Here is a 22,262-nt window from a genome sequence, read left to right on the forward strand (position 1 = left end):
CAAATTTTAAAAATATTGTAATTATATTTTTTTAGTATTATTTTTCATTATATATAAAATAAAATTATATATATATATTAACTTATTAATATTATATAACTTAATTTAAAAAATTAAAAAATTAAAATTATAATAAAAACTCATATAATATTTTGTATTAATTTAATAAAATATTATTTAAATTTTGAAATTTGACTTGATGAGATCTAAGAAAGATATTTGAGAAAGATTTATAAAAAAATCAAGACAATTAAAAGAAAATTTTAACAGAAAATTCCTAAAATTGAAAAGTAAATCTTAAAAGAAACCCAAGAGCCAAGACAATTAAAACCTAAATCTTAAGGAAATCTAAAACCTATCTATCTATAAAATGAACTCTCACTTTCTTATATAGCCGTCTTCATTGTGCTCGCTTGGCAACCAAATGCCCACTTCGTCGACCGACGATCCAAGTTGCACCGCCACTGTGAAAATCGTCAAGGATCTAGTTTAGTCGTCTTTCATGTCTATTCCTATTCTCTATCATCATTGTGTTTGGGTTGAAGCAGGTCATTCGTATGGTCAAACCAGTTAATGACAATCATCGGAGGATCTTCGCGATCATATTAACAGAACTACTCTTCGGATTGGGTATCTGGTCTCGGAGGTCGGTTCGGTTGATGAATATGGTTCAGATTAAACTCGGGACTCTTGGATTTGGTAGTCTTCACATCTATGGATCGCTTTCCCTCTAATTTTGGTTAGTTCTGCTCTTCTCTTTTACGTTTGTATTGTTTTATATGCTTTTACTCATTAGTCTGTGTCTGATTGTTTCAGTTTCTTTGTTTAAGTTTGGCAAATGATGTTCCTTGCATACCGTGTTCATCTGGAACCCTGGAGAAGGCGGGTTTTGGGAAAACAGAGGTGATTGTTTCAGAAACAGGGTGGGCTTCTAAAGGTGGTGCGAATGAAGTTGGGGAGAATGCTAGGACTTATAATAAAAATCTACGAAAGAGATTGTTGAAGAAGAAGGGTACTACTTATAGGCCGAAGAGAACTGTGAAGGGATATGTTTTCTCATTGTTTAATGAGAATCTGAAACCGGGTCCTACTTCTGAGAGGAATTTCGGATTGTTTAAGGCTGATGGAAGTATTGCTTATGATATTGGGTTTAGGGGTCTTGTACCCTCTTCGGGTTCATCATTTAAGATTAAGGTTAGTATTTATTGTTCTTTACTCATTAACTTTTCTTTTTTCTATTATATACTTATCAATGTTTTCTTCTCCAATGTAGAATTTCAGGTTTGACGGTTGGACAAACATGGCGGCATGGGCTATGGCCACTCTGTTTCTCATTCATTTCAGTTAGAATCAATAATACATTGTAATTTTTATTTGTTCATTTTAAATAAAGCTCTCAAACTCATTCATGAACAGAGAATCCTCTAATTTGTCTTTTTTTCATACACAAAATGTTAAAATATGTCATTCTAGTTCAAAATTTGACAATATGTAGAGGCTCTCACCCCGAGAGATTCAAGAGTTTGTTACTGAGTTGGAACGAGAAAGGTTCGCTGTCAAACTACAAGAAGTAGAGGATTGGCTGTATGAAGATGGGGAGGATGAGACTAAAGGACTACAAGAAGTAGAGGATTAGCTGTATGAAGATGGGGAGGATGAGACTAAAGGAGTATACGTTGATGAACTCAAGAAGGTACTATTTTCAATACACTCTATCTTCTGAATTTGGAGGAATTTATGTTGGCCTAACTTCAAAAACCAAATTTGTAGTAAGGTGATCCTATTGAAGAGCGCCACAAGGAACATACAGAGAGGGGTTCAGTGATAGACCAGCTTGTGTATTGCATCAATAGCTACAGAGAGGCTGCAATGTCAACTGATCCCAAGTTCGATCATATTGAATTATCGGAGAAGGAAAAGGTATGATACACAATTGGTTTTCTTATATAAAATGTATTAAGAGTTTTTTTCACATATATCTTTGTTTTACCTATATTAGCAACACCTTGTTTGGAAGAAGACCTCTAAAACACCATTGTGTTATTTTAGTCTAATTTATTTAAAATCTCTAATCAGAAATCCCGGATTTGTTTTCAAACAAGAGGTGAGATTAAGTTCTTAAATTTCCCAAAACAAGCCTAACTTAAAAGTCTTTTTTCTCCTACAGTGATCAGCTAAATTAAAGTGGTCATATGCAGATTTCTTACTATTATAAGTGTGTGGAAGCTGAAGTGTGTGGAAGCTGAAGGTTGGTTTAGAGAGAAAAAATCCTTGCATGATTCCTTCATTATATATCATCATATTTAAATTTATATTAACATATTTCAATTTTAGAGCATATTTCAATTTTAGAGCACGGTAAGTTTGTTTTTAAATAAATGAATTATTTTTTTTTATGATTTTAAAAATCATTAGAATTCGAATTTAAATAATCCATGTTTATTTGAAAATAAATAAACATATATCATATACTAAGTTTAACTTGGTAAATATTAAAAATATTATTAAATTTATTAAAATATTATTTTTTATATAAATATAATTTTTTATTAAATATATTTTTATTAAATTTAAATTTGTATTCAACTCATACAAAAAGACATTTTTTCTATTTAATTTGCATTTAACTTACTTTTATTAAATTTTAAATTTACATTTAACATATTTTGTATTAAATTTTATTTCGTTTTATACTTATATATTTCTTAATTAATATTCTTATTATATTTATAAATAATTTTAAATTTTGAATTAAACTTATTTTTATCATTAATTCATAAAAAAAACTTTTATATCTTGCAATAAATATATTTTTCATTAAATTTAAATTTGTATTAAACTTATGAAAATTACATTTTTGTAATTTAATCTAATATAATATAATTTTGAATTAAACTTATTTTTTATTAAATTTAATTTTACATTAAACATATTTAAAAAATATTTTGCATTCAATTTTATTTATATTTTTTACTTATATATTTCTTTTATTAAAAATAATATTTATTTTTAAATTAATCTTATAATCGTTTTAAATAATTTAAAATTTTGACTTAAATTTAAATTTATTATTAATTCATAAATAAATTTTATATTTTATATTAAATATATTTAATTAAATTTATATATGTATTAAACATATTAAAATTGCATTTTTTTCTATAAATAATATAATTTATATTTATATTTATATTAAGCTTTTTATAATTATATTTTTTTTCTTTTTAATATAATATAATTTAAATTTAATATTTGTATTAAACTTATTAAAAATAAATTTTACATTTTATTTAATTTAGTTATTTACTTATTTATTTCTTATATTAAGAATATTACTTGTTTTTTAAATATTCTTTTAATGTCTATTAATAATTTAAATTTAAAATTAATTTTTTTTAAATATTTTATAATGTTTACAAATAATTTTTAATTTTCAATTAAAGTTATTTTAAATCATTAATTCATAAAAACACTTTTATATTTTTATAAAATTAATTTTTCTTTTATTAAATTTATTAAAATTGCATTTTTTTCTATTTAATCAAATATAATTTTAATTTATTTTAAATTAAATTTAAATTTAAATTTAAATTTAAATTTTGTATTAAACTTATTTTCATTAAATTTGAATTTGTATTAAAGTTTTTTAAAAAAACATATTTTGAATTATATTTTGTTTAGTTTTTTACTTATATATTTATTATATTATATAAGAATATTATTTATTTTTAAAATAGTCTTATAATATTTATAAATAATTTTTAATTTTTAATTAAACTTATATTTATTATTAATTCATAAACAAATTTTTATATTTTGCATTATTATTAATCATATTAAAATTGCAATTTTTTTCATTTAATCTAATGTAATTTAAATTTTGTATTAAACTTACTTTTATAAAATTTAAATTAATATTAAGATTATTAAAAATATATTTTGTATTAAATTTTATTTAGATTTTTACATATATATATTTCTTATATTAAGAATATTATTTATTCTTAAATATTTTTATTATGTTTATAAATAATTTTGAATTCAACTTATATTTATCATTAATTCAAAAACAAAATTTTCTATTTTGCATTAAAATATATAAATATTGTATTATTTCTATTATTCTAATATAATTTAAATTTTGTATGAAACTTATTTTCATTAAATTTAAATTTGTATTAAATATATCCAAAAACTTATTTTTGTATTAAAGTTTTTAGGTTTTTATTTATATATTTTTTATATTAAGAATATAAATTATTTTTTAAAATATTATTTTAATATTTATAAATAATTTTAAATTAAACTTATATTTATCATCAATTCATAAACTAACTTGTATATTTTTTTTTTGTATATTTTGTATATTCTTATTAAATTTAAATTTTGCATTAGTAATATTAAATATAAATCAATATTTGAGAAAAGGTCAGAATTCGAACACACTGTCATTTTGTGTTTGATTATGCGAAAAATTCAAGACAACTAATAGAAGATTTTTCGGAAATCTCCAAGAACATTGTGTAAGTAGAGGTATGAGGAATTTTTGCATTACAATAATAATGTACGTCTCAAAATGCACATACCACGTATCGGGTGAAACTATTTAAATAAATTCAAGAAACGATAATCTAGTTGGATCAATACTAAGGTGAAGTGTGTGGCTCGGAATGTCTGGTTACAAACTACTAATGAAGATCAAGGTAAAATTTGTTGTCTAAAATTTTGAGTAAAAATTTGACATAAAGAGGAAAGAAAATATAATTTTTTTTAATTTACAGGGTTCTTTCAAAGAGATTGCAACTGTGATAATGTCATAAAAAAATGTATTGGATCGATTGACAGGTAAAAGTTATTGATTAATTATTTTTTCTATGAACTAATCAACCGTTACTTCTGATGGTAACTTCTACTACCAAGCCAATAATGATACTCTAAATTTCTTATTTGAGTTGGAGTTTGGTCATTATCTTCTACCTACTACTACCCATGTCTCATCTTATCTTTTTTGTCTATAATCTTTTGTCAATAAACATTTTTGAAGTATTTTTTGACATTTATGTATTTGATTAAGGATAAAAATTTCTTAGAGGGTTTTACTGATTAGAATACACTAGCAACTGGCACCAAACATTCAAGTTTTGGCTATATATCAAATGTTAATGGACATTTGAAAACACAACTGATTGGTAAACTCTTTATATGAAGGCTTTTGTATTTTCAAGTTATTTTATATAAGATAAAGTAGACCTAATTAAAAAATTGGTTTTCAAGTTTCTGATTTTGTTCGAATTTGATAATTTGTTTTGATACATTTCTCACAATATTGTTATACACTTTTCAATATTAGTGAGTGAGCTATTTCTTTCTTGTTGTGTTTCAGGACTGCCCTACTTCAATGGGTTTTTAATAAATCTTTTACATCAATTTGCTATTAGCAGTGAGTTCCTTTTCATCATTTGCCTCTTTTAGTTTTAGGCTTGGCACAAGGTGACAAACAACACAATATATGTGATCATAGCAACATGAATCATGGGCTAGACATTTTTTTATCAATAAAAGCAAAGAATTCATTAATACACAGGTTGCGCTCCATATTCTCTATGAAATCTAAATTTTAAAACTATTAATACATTTCCTTTTAGTTTCTACTTTTAGCATAGGAGCATAATGTGTCATGGTTCATCCACACTATAGTTCTATCTAGGTTTTATATTTTACAATTTTATGCATTTTCATTATTTGCAAATTCATATATAGTTTGTCAGGTAATATTGATGGAGATGTCAAAGCTAGATACCCTCACCTTGAGAGATTTCGTGAATTGGAGGATATTGGAATAACTTTGAAATTATTTAGAGAGTTGGTCCTAAGGTAAATAATGGTTGACCTAACAAATTTGTACAACACAAAATAGATCATGATAATTCAAATTATTTGGTTGTCTTTGGAGAGGCAATCTGGTGCTAGTGGTTGGACTTCTGGATTTGAGCGGATAGAGCAATTTACTAAAATTGAATGATGTAAGCTTAACTTGGTTATGTGATGTTCTCTCTATATTTATAGAGTTTTAATTATTTTAATTTTATAATTCTTTTGAAACTTGTTTCAAAAGCACTAGAAAATCTAAATGCGAAAAACGCGTAAAATATCTAGTGGAATGAACTAAATTAATCTCTATTATTGCATTGACATAATTTTTTTTATACTCACATTCTATTGAATGGTTGTAACTTGTTGTATTTATTTAGTTACTCTTTTTAATATACAAATATTGACACCATTATGTTTTATATGTTAAACATGATTAATCTTAGATCATGAAGGTGAATCAAATGAGAGACGTAAATATATCGGATATTGCTATCATGGAGTAGAGGCGTTTATTGGTCCATACATGTATAATAATTATATTTATCTTTTTATTGTGTTTATTATACATAATTGTTTGATTAACACTATACAATATATTTTAATTGCAGGATTCCTTCATTATAATTCAAGTAAGTTATTTTCATCTTACTTAAATTTATATTATCATATTTTTATTTTAGAGCATGATAGGTTTGTTTTTAAATGAATGAGTCAATTTTTTTATGCATTATATATTTTAAAAATTATTAGAATTCGAATTAAAATAATCTATATTTATTTGGAAATAAATAAACATATATCATATATTAAGTTTAACTTTGTAAATGTTAAAAATATTATTAGATGTATTAAAATATTATTTTTTTGTATAAATATAATTTCTTATTAAATTTAAATTTAAATTTTTCATTAAATATATTTTCATAAAATTTAAATTTGTATTCACATCATACAAAAGATGTTTTCTGTTTAATTTGCATTTAACTTACTTTTATTAAATTTAAATTTACATTTAACATATTTTGTATTAAATTTTATTTCGTTTTATACTTATATATTTCTTAAGAATATTTTTTATTTTTTAAATATTCTTATTATATTTATAAATAATTTTAAATTTTGAATTAAACTTATTTTTATCATTAATTCATAAACAAACTTTCATATTTTGCATTTAAAATATTTTTCATTAAATTTAAATTTATATTAAACTTATAAAAATGGCATCTTTTCAATTTAATATAATATAATTTAATTTTGAATTAAACTTATTTTTTATTAAATTTAATTTTACATTTAACCTATTTAAAACATTTTTGCATTCAATTTTATTTAGTTTTTTACTTAAATATTTTTTATATTAAAAATAATATTTATTTTTAAATTAATATTATAATCGTTATAAATAATTTAAAATTTTGACTTAAATTTAAATTTATTATTAATTCATAAATAAATTTTCTATTTTACATTAAATATATTAATTAAATTTAAATTTGTATTAAACATATTTAAATTTCATTTTTATATAAATATAATATAATTTATATTTATATTTATATTAAGCTTTTTATAATTATATATTTTTTTAAATTTAATATTTATATTAAACTTATTAAAAATAAATTTTACATTTTATTTTATTTAGATTTTTACTTATATATTTCTTATATTAAGAATATTACTTATTTTTTAAATATTCAAATAATGTTTATAAATAATTTTTAATTTTAAATTAAAGTTTTTTTTTATATATTTTATAATGTTTATAAATAATTTTAGTTTTCAATTAAATTTATATTAAATCACTAATTCATAAAAAAAACTTTTATATTTTTATAAAATTAATTTTTTTTATTAAATTTTTATTTATTTAATCAAATATAATTTTAATTTAAATTAAATTTAAATTTTGTATTAAACTGATTTTCATTAAATTTGAATTTATATTAAATTTTAAAAAAATATATATTTTGAATTATTTTTTGTTTAATTTTTTTACTTAAATATTTATTATATTATATAAGAATATTATTTATTTTTAAAATATTCTTATAATATTTATAAATAATTTTTAATTAAACTTATATTTATTATTAATTCATAAACAAATTTTTATATTTTGCATTAGTATTAATCATATTAAAATTGCATTTTTTTATTTAATCTAATATAATTTAAATTTTGTATTAAACTTACGTTTATAAAATTTAAATTTAGATTAAGCTTATTTAAAATATATTTTATACTAAATTTTATTTATATTTTTAAATATATATTTCTTATATTAAGAATATTATTTCTTCTTAAATATTATTATTATATTTATAAATAATTTTAAATTCAACTTATATCATTAATTCATAAATAAAATTTTCTATTTTGCATTAGATATATAAATATTGTATTATTTTTATTTATTCTAATATAATTTAAATTTTGCATGAAACATATTTTCATTAAATTTAAATTTGTATTAAATCTATTAAAACGTAATTTTATATTAAAGTTTTTTTTAGTTTTTTTACTTATATAATTTTTATATTAAGAATATAATTTATCTTTTTAAATATTATTATAATGTTTATAAATAATTTTAAGTTAAACTTATATTTATCATTAATTAATAAACTAACTTGTATATTTTGTATAATATTTATTAAATTTAAATTTTTCAGAAATCTCCAAAATCATTGTGTAAGTATGAGGAATTTTTGCATTACAATAATAGTGAAAGTCCGAGAATGCACATACCATGTACCGGGTGAAATTATTTAAATTAATTCAAGAAACAATAATCTAGTTGGATCAATACTAAGGTGAAGTGTGTTGTCCGGAATGTTTGGTTACGAACTACTAATGAAGATCAAGGTAAAGTTTGTTGTCTAAAATTTTGAGTAAAAATTTTAACATAAAAAAATATATATATAATTTTTTTAATTTTACAGAGTTCTTCCAAAGAGATTACAGTTGTAATAATATCATCAAAGAATATATTGGATCGATTGACAGGTAAAAATTATTGATTGATTGTTTTTTCTATGAACTAAACAACCGTTATTTCTGATGGTAACTTCTACCAAGCGAATAATGATTCTCTAAATTTATTATTTGAATTAACTAATACTACCCATGTCTCATCTTATCTTTCTGTCTATAATCTTTTGTCAATAACCTTTTCTGAAGTCATTTCTTGATATTTATGCATTTGATTATTAGGGATCAGAATTTCTTAGAGGGTTTTAGCTCTACTGATTAGAATAGACTAGAAACCGACACTAAACATTCAAGTTATTGGCTAAATATCGAATGTTAATGTACCTTTGAAAACACAATTGAATGGTAAACTCTCCATATAAAGGCTTCTGCATTCGCTCAACTTATTTTCTATAAGGTAAAGTAGACCTAATTAAAATTTTAAATTTGTTTTCAAGTTTTTGATTTTATTCGAATTTGATAAATTGTTTTGATACATTTCTCACGATATTGTTTTACACTTTTGAATACTAATGTGATGAAAAAGTGAGTTGTTTGTTTCTTGTTGTGTTTCAGGACTGCCCTTATATAAAAGATTTTTTGTAAATCTTCTACATCAATTTGTTAATAGCAGTCAAGCTAGTGTTCCATTTCTTCCTTTGCCTCTTCTAGTTTTAGGCGTGTCAGAAGGTGATAAACAACACATTATACATGATTGTAGCGACATGAATCATGGGCTAGAGACTTAATGTGTCATGGTACTTCCAAACTATGGTTCTACCTAGGTTTTATATTTTACAATTTCTATGCATTTTCATTATTTTCAAATTCATATGTAGTATGTTACTTGTTAAGTAAAATTGATGGAGATGTCAAAGTTAGATACCCTCACCTTGAGAGATTCCGTGAATTGTAGGGATATTGGAATAACTCTCAAAATATTCAGAGAGATGGTCCTAAGGCAGCTAATGGTTGGGTTGACAAATTTGTTCAACACAAAATAGATCATGGTAATCCAAATTCTTTGTCTGTCATTGGACAGGCAATCTGGTGCTAGTGGTTTGACTTTTGGATTAGAACGAGTTGACCAATTTACTGAAAATGAATGATGTAATCTTAACTTGGTTATGTGATGCTCTATATATTTATAGACTTTTAATTATTTTAATTTTTTCATTCTTTTGGAACTTGTTTCAAAAGCATAAGAAAATCTAAATGTAAAAATCGTGTAAAACATCTAGTGGAATGAAATTAAATGATCTCTCTATTATTACATTGAAATGATGTTTTTTTATACTCACACTCTATTGAATGGTTGTAACTTGATGTATTTATTTAATTTCTTTTTTAAATATACAACATTGACACCTTTATATTTTGTACGTTAAACAGGATTAATCTTAGATCATGAATGTGAATCAAATGAGAAACGTAAATATATCGGATATTGATGCCATGGAGCGGAGCCTCTTGTTGGTCCATACATGTATAATAATTTTATTTATCGTTTTAATGTGTTTACTATATATATGTTTGTTTGAATAACACTATACAATAATTTTTAGTTGCAGGATATTATGAGAATCCTTATTCATTATATATTAACGTTTTTTGTTTAAGTAAGTTTTTTTTTATCCTATTTAAATTTATATTATCCTATTTTTATTTTAGATGCATGTTATGTTTTCATGCATTATAGGTTTAGTTTTAAATGCATGATATAATTTTATTTTATTTTAGGCATTATAGATTTTAAAAATTATATGAATTAAAATTTAAATAATTCAATTTTTAGTTTGGTAATAAATAAACTTATATCTTATTTTTGTTTTAATGTAAATGTTAAAAATATTATTAGAATTTGTATTAGATTTATTAAAATCTTATTTTACATTTTTTCTAATTTAATTTTTAAATACATCATATTTAAATTAAAACTATTACTTTATTTAATTTTATTTTTAACATAATAATTATTATTTTTTTATATAAATTTGATTTCTCATTAAATTTAAATTTTATATTAAACATATTTTTATTAAATTTAAATTTTCATTTAACTTATAAAAAACAAGTGTTTTCTATTTAATATAATATTATATAAATTTTGCATTTAACTTATTTTTATTAAATATAAATTTGCATTTAACAAATTTGGATTCAATTTTATTTCACTTTATACTTATGTCTTTTTTAAAAATATATTTTTTTAAATTTTCTTATAATTTATTATTTTTATAAATAATTTTAAATTTTGAATTAAACTTATTTTTATCATTAATTAATAAAAATAAAAAATTTAAATTAAACATATTTTGTATTAAACTTATAAAAATTTTATTCTTTTCAATTTAATCTAATATAATTTAAATTTATAATAAACCTATTTAAAAATTATTTTACATTTAATTTTTATTTAGATTTATTAATATATTTCTTATATTAAAAATAATAATTATTTTTGTAAATAATCTTATAATGTTTATAAATAATTTAAAATTTTGACTTAAATTAAAACTTATTATTAATTCATTAATAAATTTTATATTTTACAATAAATTTATTTAATTAAATTTAAATTTCCATTAAAATTATTAAAATTGCATTTTTTTATAAATATAATGTAATTTAAAATTATTTTTTATATTTTTATAATCTAATATAATTTAAATTTAATTTTTTTTATTAAACTTATTAATTTTTTTATTATATTTTATTTAGTTTTTTAATTTATTAAACTTGTTTTAAATATTCTTATAATGCTTATAAATAATTTTCAATTTTCAATTTTCATTTAAACTTATATTATATTATTAATTCATAAACACTTTTATATTTTTATAAAATTAAATTTTTTATTAAATTGATTAAAATTAATTTTTTTTATTTAATCAAATATAAATAAATTTTCATATAATATATTTTTTTTAAATATTCTTATAATAATTAGAAATCATTTTAAAATTTTAATTAAACTCATATTATCATTAATTCATAAACATATTTTGCACTAAACGTATTTTTATTAAATTTAAATTTCATTAAACTTATTAAAATTAAATTTTTTATTTAATCTAATATAATTTAAATTTTGTATAAAATTTACTTTAATTCAATTTAAATTTGAATCAAGCTTATTAAAATCATATTTTTCGTATTAAATTTTATTTAAATTTTTACTTATATATTTCTTTCATTAAGAATATTATTTATTTTTGAAATATTCTTATTATGTTTATAAATAATTTTAAATTAAACTTATATTTATCATTAAATCATAAACAAACTTTTATAATTTGCATTAAACTTATAAAAATTATATTATTTCTAATTAATATTATAAAATTTAAATTTAGTAATAAATCTATTTTTATTAAATTTAAATTTATATTAAATCTATTAAACAAAAAGTTTGCATTAATATTTATTTAGTTTTTTTACTTATCTATTTGTTATATTATGAATATTATTTATTTTTTTAAATATTCTTATTATGTTTATAAATAATTTTAACTTAATTTATATTTATCACAAATTCATAAACAAACTTTTATATATGGTATATTTCTGTTAAATTTAAATTTTGCATTATTATTAAATAACAAAAAAAAATGAGAAAAGAGACCATAATTCGAACATGTTGTCGTTTTGTGCTTGATAATGCTAAAGATTCAAGACAACTAAAATGAGATCTTTAGTAAATCTCTTAGAACATTGTGTAAGTAGAGGTATGAGGATTTTTGTATTACAATAATAGCGAAGGTCCGAGAATGCACATACCACGTACCAAGTAAAACAATTTAAATAAATTCAAGAAACGATAATTTACTTGAATCAATACCAAAATGAAGTGGGTTGCCCGGAACTAACTACTCATTAAGATCAATGTAAGATTTGTTGTTTAAAATTTTGAGTAAAAATTTGAACAGAAAGAGAAAATGAAAATATAATTTTTAAATTTCCAGGGTTCTTCCAAATTTAGAGAGATTCAAGTTGTGGTAATGGAATCAAAGAATATATTGGATCGAATTGACAGGTAAAAAATATTGATTGATTGTTTTTTCTATGAACTAATCAACCGTTACAACTGATAGTAATTCTACCAAGCCAATAATGATCCTCTAAATTCCTTATTTAGATCGGAGCTTGATCATCATCTTCTACCTACTACTACCCATGTCTCATCTTATCTTTTTGTCTATGATCTTTTGTCAATAAACTTTTCTGAAATTATTTCTTAACGTCTATGCATTTGATTATCAGGAATTAGAATTCTTTGGAGTGTATTATCTCTACTAATCAAAATAGACTGCAAACCAACACCAAACATTCCATTTATTGGCTATATATAGAATGTTAATGGAACTTTGAAAATACAATTTGATGGTAAACTCGCCATATGAAGGCTTATGCATTCACTCAACTTATTTTCTATAAGGTAAAGTAGACCTAATTAAAATTTGAAATTTGTTTTCAAGTTTCTGATTTTGTTTGAATTTGATAAATTGTTTTGATACATTTCTCACGATATTGTTTTTAGTCTTTTGAATATTAGTATGATAAAAAAAGTGAGTTGTTTATTTCTTGTTGTGTGACTTGCCATCATTCAAAGGGTTTTTAGTACATCTTCAACATCAATTTGATAATATCAGTCAAGATTTTGTTCCATTTTCTGCCTCTTCTAGTTTTAGGCTTGTCACCAAAATATACATGATCGTAGAAACATGAATCATGGGCTAGACACTACTTTGCTTATAAAAGCAAAGAAGTCAATAATGCACAGACTGTGCTCCATATTCTTTATGAAATCTAAATTTTGAAACTATTGATACATTTCCTTTTAGTTTCCACTTTTAGCATAATGTATGATCATTCCAAACTATTTTATGTTTAGGTTTTTTATTTTATAATTTCTATGAATTTTCAATATTTGCAAATTCATATGTACTATGTTACTTGTCAGGTAAAATTGATGGAGATGTCAAAGCTAGATGACCTCACCTTGAGAGATTCCTTAAATTATAGGGATATTGGAATAACTCTCAAATTATTTAGAGAGTTGGTCCTAAGGCAACTAATGGTTGGGTTCACAAATTTGTTCAACACAAAATGGATCATGGTGATCCAAATTCTTTAGCTGTCTTTGGAGAGGCAATCTGGTGCTAGTGGTTGGACTTTTGAGTGGGTAGAACAATTTACTAATATTGAATGATGTAAGCTTAACATGGTTCTGTGATGCTCTCTCTATATTTACAAAGTTTTAATTATTTTAATTTATCATTCTTTTAGAACTTGTTTAAAAAGCATAAAATGTAAAAAAAAAAAACGTTTAAAACATCTAGTGGAATGAACTAAAATAATCTCTCTATTACCATGGAGCAGAGCCGATTGTTGGTCCTACATGTATAATAATTTTATTTATCTTTTTAATGTGTTTACTATATATATGTTTGTTTGAATAACACTATACATTATATTTTATATTATTAAAATCCTCCTTCATTATATATTAACGTTTATTATGTCAAGTAAGTTTTCTTTTCACCCTACTTAAATTTGTATTATCATATTTCTATTTTAGATGCATGATATGTTTTTATGCATTATATATTTAGTTTAAGATGCATGAAATAATTTTTATTTTTATTATGCATTATAGATTTTAAGACTTATAAGAATTCAAATTTAAATAATCCAATTTTTAGTTTAGAAATAAATAAACATATATCTTATTATTAGTTTTAGTTTAACTTTGTAAAATGTTAAAAATATTATAAGAATTTGTATTATATTTAATACAATCTTATTTTACATTTTTTCTAATTTAATTTTTAAATACGTCAAATTTAAACCAAAATTATTACTTTATTTAATTTTATTTTTAACATAATAATAATTATTTTTTATATAAATTTGATTTCTCATTAAATCTAAATTTTTTGCATTAAACATATTTTTATTAATTTAAACTTACATTTAACCTATAAAAAAATACATGTTTTCTATTTAATCTAATACTATATAAATTTTACATTTAACTTATTTTCATTAAATTTGAATTTGCATCAAACTTATATATTTCTTAGGAATTATTACTTATATATTTCTTAAGAATACTTTTTTAATATTCTTATTATTTATTTTTTATAAATAATTTTAAATTTTGAATTAAACTTAATTTATCATTAATTCATAAACAAATTTTTATATTTTGCATTAAATTTATAAAAATTATTTTTTCAATTTAATTTAATCTAATCTAATTTAAATTTTATATTAAATTTATTTTCATTAAATTTAAATTTTCATTAAAACTATTTAAAACATATTTTATATTTAATATTTATTTAGATTTACTTATATATATATATATTATATTAAAAATAATAATCTTATAATGTTAATGATAGGATCGGCTTTATCGATAGAGACGGGGTCTGGCTAAGGATGAAAGCTTATGAAAAACAGTTTGAAAGAAATCTTGTTAGGGATTTAATTCGCTTTCTATTCTACGCAAACTTGTGTAAACACTTGAAACAGATTCAAGGCGGAATTGTTTACTTGAGTTTGAAGCACAGGATGAAATATGAAAAGATGACAGAAATGAAGAACACAGCAGTTTGTTTATGGATATTCGGAGAAACTCTCCTACGTCACCCCTTCTTCCAACTACCGGAAGGATTCACTATATGATGAGAAACAAATACAGTTTACACACACACTTAGCTCACTATTGAACAGAACACTTTTTGTTCAATTACAAGAAGATGAAGAATATCACTCAGCTAATGGTGTTTTGATTCTAGCTCTCTCTCTCTCGATTCACACACAGTACAATCAGAAAGAAGTTTCACAGAATAAGTTCAATAAGCAAGATGATTGAGTAGTCTCTCTCTGCAAAATCAGATTGCTTGTTCGTAAGATTGCTTGAGAAACCGATGCTTCGTTAGGCAGATTGTCCGTTGTCCTTAGGATTGATTAAATACTGAGCAGGGACTAACGGTCGAATCTTCAAGAATGATACGTGGCGCTCTTCAATTGGAAAGCCTCCATTGTACACAGCAGGTTCTGAGCACAAGGATCGTGGTCGTACCGAACTGGTAGTGCGCCGAATATTCCATCAAGGATGTACCTGCAATTAACTTTCAATTAATTATTAGACAACCCACGTCTAACTTTCAATTAATTAGACAACCCGTCTAATTATTACATAACCATTAGACAGGCACGTCTAGCTCCACTGAGTTAGACTGCCACGTCTAATTTCCGGTTCTACTTCAGACTAATCTGAAGGAGTTAGACTCACGTCTAACTTTCACTAATTAGACAACCCGTCTAATTATCATAACCATTAGACCGACACGTCTAACTCCACTGAGTTAGACTACCACGTCTAATTCCGGTTCTACCTTAGACTAATCTGAAGGAGTTAGACCCACGTCTAACTTTCAATTAATTAGACAACCCGTCTAATTATTATATAACCATTAGACCGGCACGTCTAACTCCATTGAGTTAGACTGCCCCGTCTAATTCCAGTTCTACTTCAGACTAATCTGAAGGAGTTAGACCCACGTCTAACTTTTACTAATTAGACAACCCGTCTAATTATCATAACCATTAGACCGGCACGTCTAACTCCACTGAGTTAGACTGCCACGTCTAATTTCGCGTATTCATTAGACTACCCGTCTAATTCCGTGTATTCATTACACTATCCGTCTAATTCTTTACGTTTATTAGACTTACACGTCTAACTCCGATGAGTTAGACTATACGTCTAATTCCATTAGACTCACGTCTAATTCTGTGTATTCATTAGACTATCCGTCTAATTCTTTACACATCTATTAGACTTACACGTCTAACTCCGATGAGTTAGACTGTACGTCTAATTCCGTGTATTCATTAGACTATCCGTCTAATTCTTTACACATCTATTAGACTTACACGTCTAACTCCGATGAGTTAGACTGTACGTCTAATTCTATTAGACTTGCGTCTAATTTACACGTCTATTAGACTGCACTTCTAACTCAGATGAGTTAGACTATGAGTCTAATTCTATGCGAATGAAAGTCAAGATCGGTCTAATGGCCTCATTAGATCCAAGTCTAGAGACATGTTGTCTCAATACACCTGTATTGAAACTTATAAATTATTTCATCATCAAAATATCAGGGGATAAATTATTTCAACACTTAGTCAAAATAATTTAACCCAACAGTTAATAAATAATTTAAATTTTTTACTAAATTTAAATTTATTATTAATTCATAAATAAAATTTAAATTTTATATTGAATATATTTAATTAAATTTAAATTTGCATTAAACTTATAAAAATTTCATATTTTCTATAAATATAATATAATTTTAATTAGTATTAATTTTTTATAATTATATTTTTAATAATCAAATATAATTTAAACTTTAATATAAATATTTTTTTTAAGTATTCTTATAATATTTATAAATAATTTTAAAATTTTAATTAAACTCATATTATCATTATTTCATAAACATATTTACATATTTTTACAATAAATGTATTTTCATTAAATTTAAATTTACATTAAAATTATTAATATTGCATTTTTTATATTTAATCTAATATAATTAAAATTTTGTATTAAACTTAATTTCGTTAAATTTAATTTTGGATCAAGCTTATTATAAACATATTTTGTATTAAATTTTATATTTTTAATTTTATTTTTATTATGTTAAGAATATTATTTATTTTTTTAAATAGTCTTACTATTTTTATAAATAATTTTGAATTAAACTTATATTTATCATTAAATCATAAACAAACTTTTATATTTTTTTACATATAACTTATAAAAATTGTATTATTTCTATTTAATCTAATATAATTTAAATTTTTTAATAAACCTATTTTTATTAAATTTAAATTTGTATTAAATATATTAAACATATATTTTGCATTAATGTTTATTTAAATTTTTTTACTTATATATTTGTTATATTATTTATTTTTGTAAATATTCTTATTATAATTTTAAATAATTTTAAATTAATCTTATATTTATCACAAATTCATAAACAAACTTGTATATTTTTATTAAAATTAAATTTTATATTATTATTAAATGATAAACCAATATATGATAAAATAGACCATAATTTGAACACGCTACCGTTTTGTGCTTCATAATGCGAAAGATTCAAGACAGCTAGAAGGAGATCTTTATGAAATGTCTTAGAACATTTTGTAAGTAAAGGTAGGAGGTATTTTCGCATTACAATAATACCACGTACCAGGTGAAATAATTTAAATAAATTCAAGAAACAATAATCTAGTTGGATCAATACCAAAATGAAGTGTGTTGCCCGGAATGTCCGGTTACAAACTACTCATGAAGATCAATGTAAGGTATGTTGTCTAAAATTTTGAGTAAAACTTTTAATAGAAAGAGTAAAAGAAAATATAATTTTTTCAATTTGCAGGATTCTTCCAAATATAGAGAGATTCCAGTTATGATAATGTCATCAAAAAAGGTATTAGATCGAATTGACAGACAAATATTATTAATTGATTGTTTTTCTATGAACTAAGCAACCGTTAATTCTTATGGTAACTTCTACAAAGTCATTAATGATCCTCTAAATTCCTTATTTGGATCGGAGTTTGGTCATCATATTCTACCTACTTATACCCATGCCCCATCTCATTTTTTTGTCTATACTTTTTTGTCAATAAATTTTTTTTAAGTTATTTCTTGACATCTATGCATTTGATTATCAGGGATCAAAATTCCTTGGAGGGTTTTAGCTCTACTGATCAAAATAGACTGGCAATCGACACTAAACATTCCAGTTATTGGTTATATATCGAATGTTAATGGACCTTTGAAAACACAATTGGATGGTAAACTCCCCATATGAAGGCTTCTGTATTTGCTCAAGTTATTTTCTATAAGGTAAAATAGACCTAATTAAATCTTGAAATTTATTTTTCAGTTTTTGATTTTGTTTGAATTTGATAAATTGTTATGATACATTTCTCACGACATTGTTTCACAATTTTCAATATTAGTCTGATGAAAAGTGAGTTGTTTGTTTCTCGTTGTGTTTCATAAATGCCTTCATTCAAAGAATTTTAGTAAATTTTCTACATCAATTTGTTAATATTAGTTAAGTTGGTGTTCATTTTCATCCTTTGTCTCTTCCAGTTTTTGACAATAAACGTGATTGTAGCAACATGCATCATGGGTTAGACACTTCTTTACCGATAAAAGCAAATAATTTATTAATGCACAGTTGCACTCCATATTCTTTATGAAATCTAAATTTTAAAACTATTGATACATTTCCTTTTAGTTTCTACTTTTAGAATACAAGGTTAATGTGTCATGATCTTTCCAAACTATAGTTCTGTCTAGGTTTTATATTTTACAATTTCTATGTATTTTCATTATTTACAAATTCATATGTAGTATGTTACTTGTCAGGTAAAATTGATAGAGAAGTCAAAGCTAGAGTCCTCACCTTGAGAGATTCCGTGAATTGGAGGGATATTGGAATAATTCTCAAATTATTCAGAGAGTTGGTCTTAATGCAGCTAATGATTGGGCTGACAAATTTTTTCAACACATATTAAATCATGGTGATCCAAATTCTTTGGTTGTCTTTAGAGAGGCAATATGGTGCTAGTGATTGGACTTTTGAATTTGAGCGGGTAGAACAATTTACTAAGATGTAAGCTTAACTTGTTTTGTGATTCTCTCTACATATTTACAAAGTTTTAATGATTTTAATTTTATCATCTATTTAGAATCTTTTTCAAAAGCACGAGAAAAAATAAATGCGGAAAACTTATAAACATCTAGTGGAATGAATTAAAATGATCTCTCTATTATTCCATCGACATGATTTTTTTTTATACTCACACTCTATATAATGGTGTAACTTGATGTATTTATTTAGTTCATTTTTTTAATATACAACTATTGACACTTTTATGGTTTGTATGTTAAATATGATTAATCTCAGATTATGAAGGTGAATCAAATGAGAGACGTAAATATATAGGATATTGCTGCCATGGAACAGAACCGCTTGTTGGTCCATACATGTATAATAATTATTTTTATCTTTGTAATGATTTTTCTGTATATAATTGTTTGAATAACACTATACAATATATTTTTAATTACAAGATATTATTAGAATTATCCTTCACTGACTTCTGAATTTGAGCGGGTAGAACAATTTATTAAAATTGAATTATATAAGCTTTACTTGGTTTTGTGATTCTATCTACATATTTACAAAGTTTTAATGAATTTAATTTTATCATCCTTTTAGAACCTTTTTCAAAAGCACGAGAAAAAATAAATGCGGAAAACTTGTAAACATCTAGTGGAATGAATTAAAATGATCTCTCTATTATTCCATTGACATAATTTTTTTTATACTCACGCTCTTTTGAATGGTGTAACATGATGTATTTATTTAGTTCCTTTTTTTAATATACAATTATTGACATTTTTATGGTTTGTATGTTAAATATGATTAATCTCAGATCATGAAGGTGAATCAAATGAGAGACGTACATATATTGGATATTGCTGTCATTGAGCAGAACCGTTTGTTGGTCCATACATGTATAATAATTCTTTTTATCTTTTTAATAAATTTTTTATATATAATTGTTTGAATAACACTATACAATATATTTTTAATTGCAGGATATTATTATAATCAAGGGCGAATCCAGAAAATTTTTTTTCACTGGGCTGACTGAATATTATATGTATTACACTAATACGAGTAATAAATGAAAATTTTAATCAAATCATTTCACGAATACTTTATTAAAATAAAATAAATATACGAAATCTAATCAAAGATAAAAATACTCAATTTAAAAAAAAATTATAAATTTAAAACTATATATTTAAAGAAAAAATAGGTTTAAAAATGTGAAAAGTTAAATTAATTAATTTTTAAATAAATAAAAACTAACTATTTATATATATAAAGAAAAAAATAAGAAAGTTTAATTAGTATAGCTTAATTATGTGAGAATATAGAAAAACGAATAAAAATATAAAAATAATAACAAAAATATAAAATCATAACAAAAACAGATTATTAAGTTAATATACATTCTAGAAAAATATAATTAAAATTATATAATATTAATATATATATAATTCATTTTAGAAAAATAAATAATATATCAATTTATATAAAACTTTGAAATATTTTAAAATTAAAAAATATAAAAAACTATTTTACCTTTATATAAATTATTGTTTAATCTTTTATCTTAGTAATTTGTATTATTAATTATATTAAAAATAATAATATATAATTATCATATAAATGTAATTTTAAAAGAATTAATAAAACTATTATATAATTTAAATTATTTTATATATAATTCTTTATACTTAGGTTATATAAATAATAGTTTAAATTATTTTATATATAATTCTTTATACTTAGAGACCTCACCTCTAGGATAATAAAGGTCTCCAAAAGTAAGTGGGATATATATATATATAAAGTATATTAAAACTCTACCCTGGGCTAGACCGGAGCCCCGCTACGTGGCTCCGCCATTGATTATAATCCTCCTTCGTTAATATGTATATATATATACTTTTATACATATTTATATGATTATGTTTTTTATTAGATTTTAAACACTTTTTTAATATGGTGACATAATCCCTCTAATGATATTCATGAACTCATTTTCCATTTTCATCATTTCGAGTTGGTGTTCTGTTCGGTAATCTATTTAACTGAATTAGATTTTTATCTCAAATTTTTGTAATTCAAATAATACTTTTAGTCGTAGGTATATCGTTGGTTACTCATATTTTCAGATTCGGTTGATAATTATATCTCGAGTCTTTATTTGTCATTTTTTTTAATTAAAAAAAAATTAGTTTGACACCCACAGCCATGATCCCGCTTAAACTTAAAGCGTTTCCAGATATTTGTCATCTTCTTACCAACAAAAGAGACAAAATTATCGAATTTAGAGTTAATTTTGTATTTTTAATAAAAAGTTATTAGAACTAATATTTCATATAAAAGTCTTTGCACATGTATATTTCATAATTTGTATGAGTTTATTACTCTTTTTCGGTTATATATGTACATGATTAGTTTTAATTTATTATTATTATTTTTGGTGTTGTTTATCAACCTTTGGCTAATGATAATTTTAACCGTCGCTCATAATATTTGTTAACAAAAAATTTAGTACCGTTTCATTGATTCATTCGGTTTACTCTACTTCAACTAATCGTTTATAGCGGCAAAAATATATGAATATATCTGTCTCTTAGAGGTATTGGGTTCGAGCCCGTCGGACAACATGTCTGATTAAATTGATTGAATGTGTTTGCGGGCTAAGTCTTTAACCCA

At 22.5% G+C, this 22,262-nt stretch overlaps 1 protein-coding gene across 1 annotated transcript; it reads left to right on the top strand.

The window, feature by feature from the left end:
- Positions 1 to 424: 424 nt before the first annotated feature.
- On the top strand, positions 425 to 1,407 carry LOC124924544 (glucan endo-1,3-beta-glucosidase 7-like). The gene is made up of 4 exons (XM_047464568.1): positions 425 to 466; positions 549 to 646; positions 831 to 1,194; positions 1,274 to 1,407. The coding sequence occupies exons 1-4, from the start codon at positions 425 to 427 to the stop codon at positions 1,346 to 1,348; spliced, it is 579 nt and encodes a 192-aa protein (XP_047320524.1). The 3' UTR covers positions 1,349 to 1,407.
- Positions 1,408 to 22,262: the final 20,855 nt, after the last annotated feature.

The sequence above is a fragment of the Impatiens glandulifera genome, chromosome 1, assembly GCF_907164915.1.
Source record: "Impatiens glandulifera chromosome 1, dImpGla2.1, whole genome shotgun sequence".
Taxonomy (NCBI): domain Eukaryota; kingdom Viridiplantae; phylum Streptophyta; class Magnoliopsida; order Ericales; family Balsaminaceae; genus Impatiens; species Impatiens glandulifera.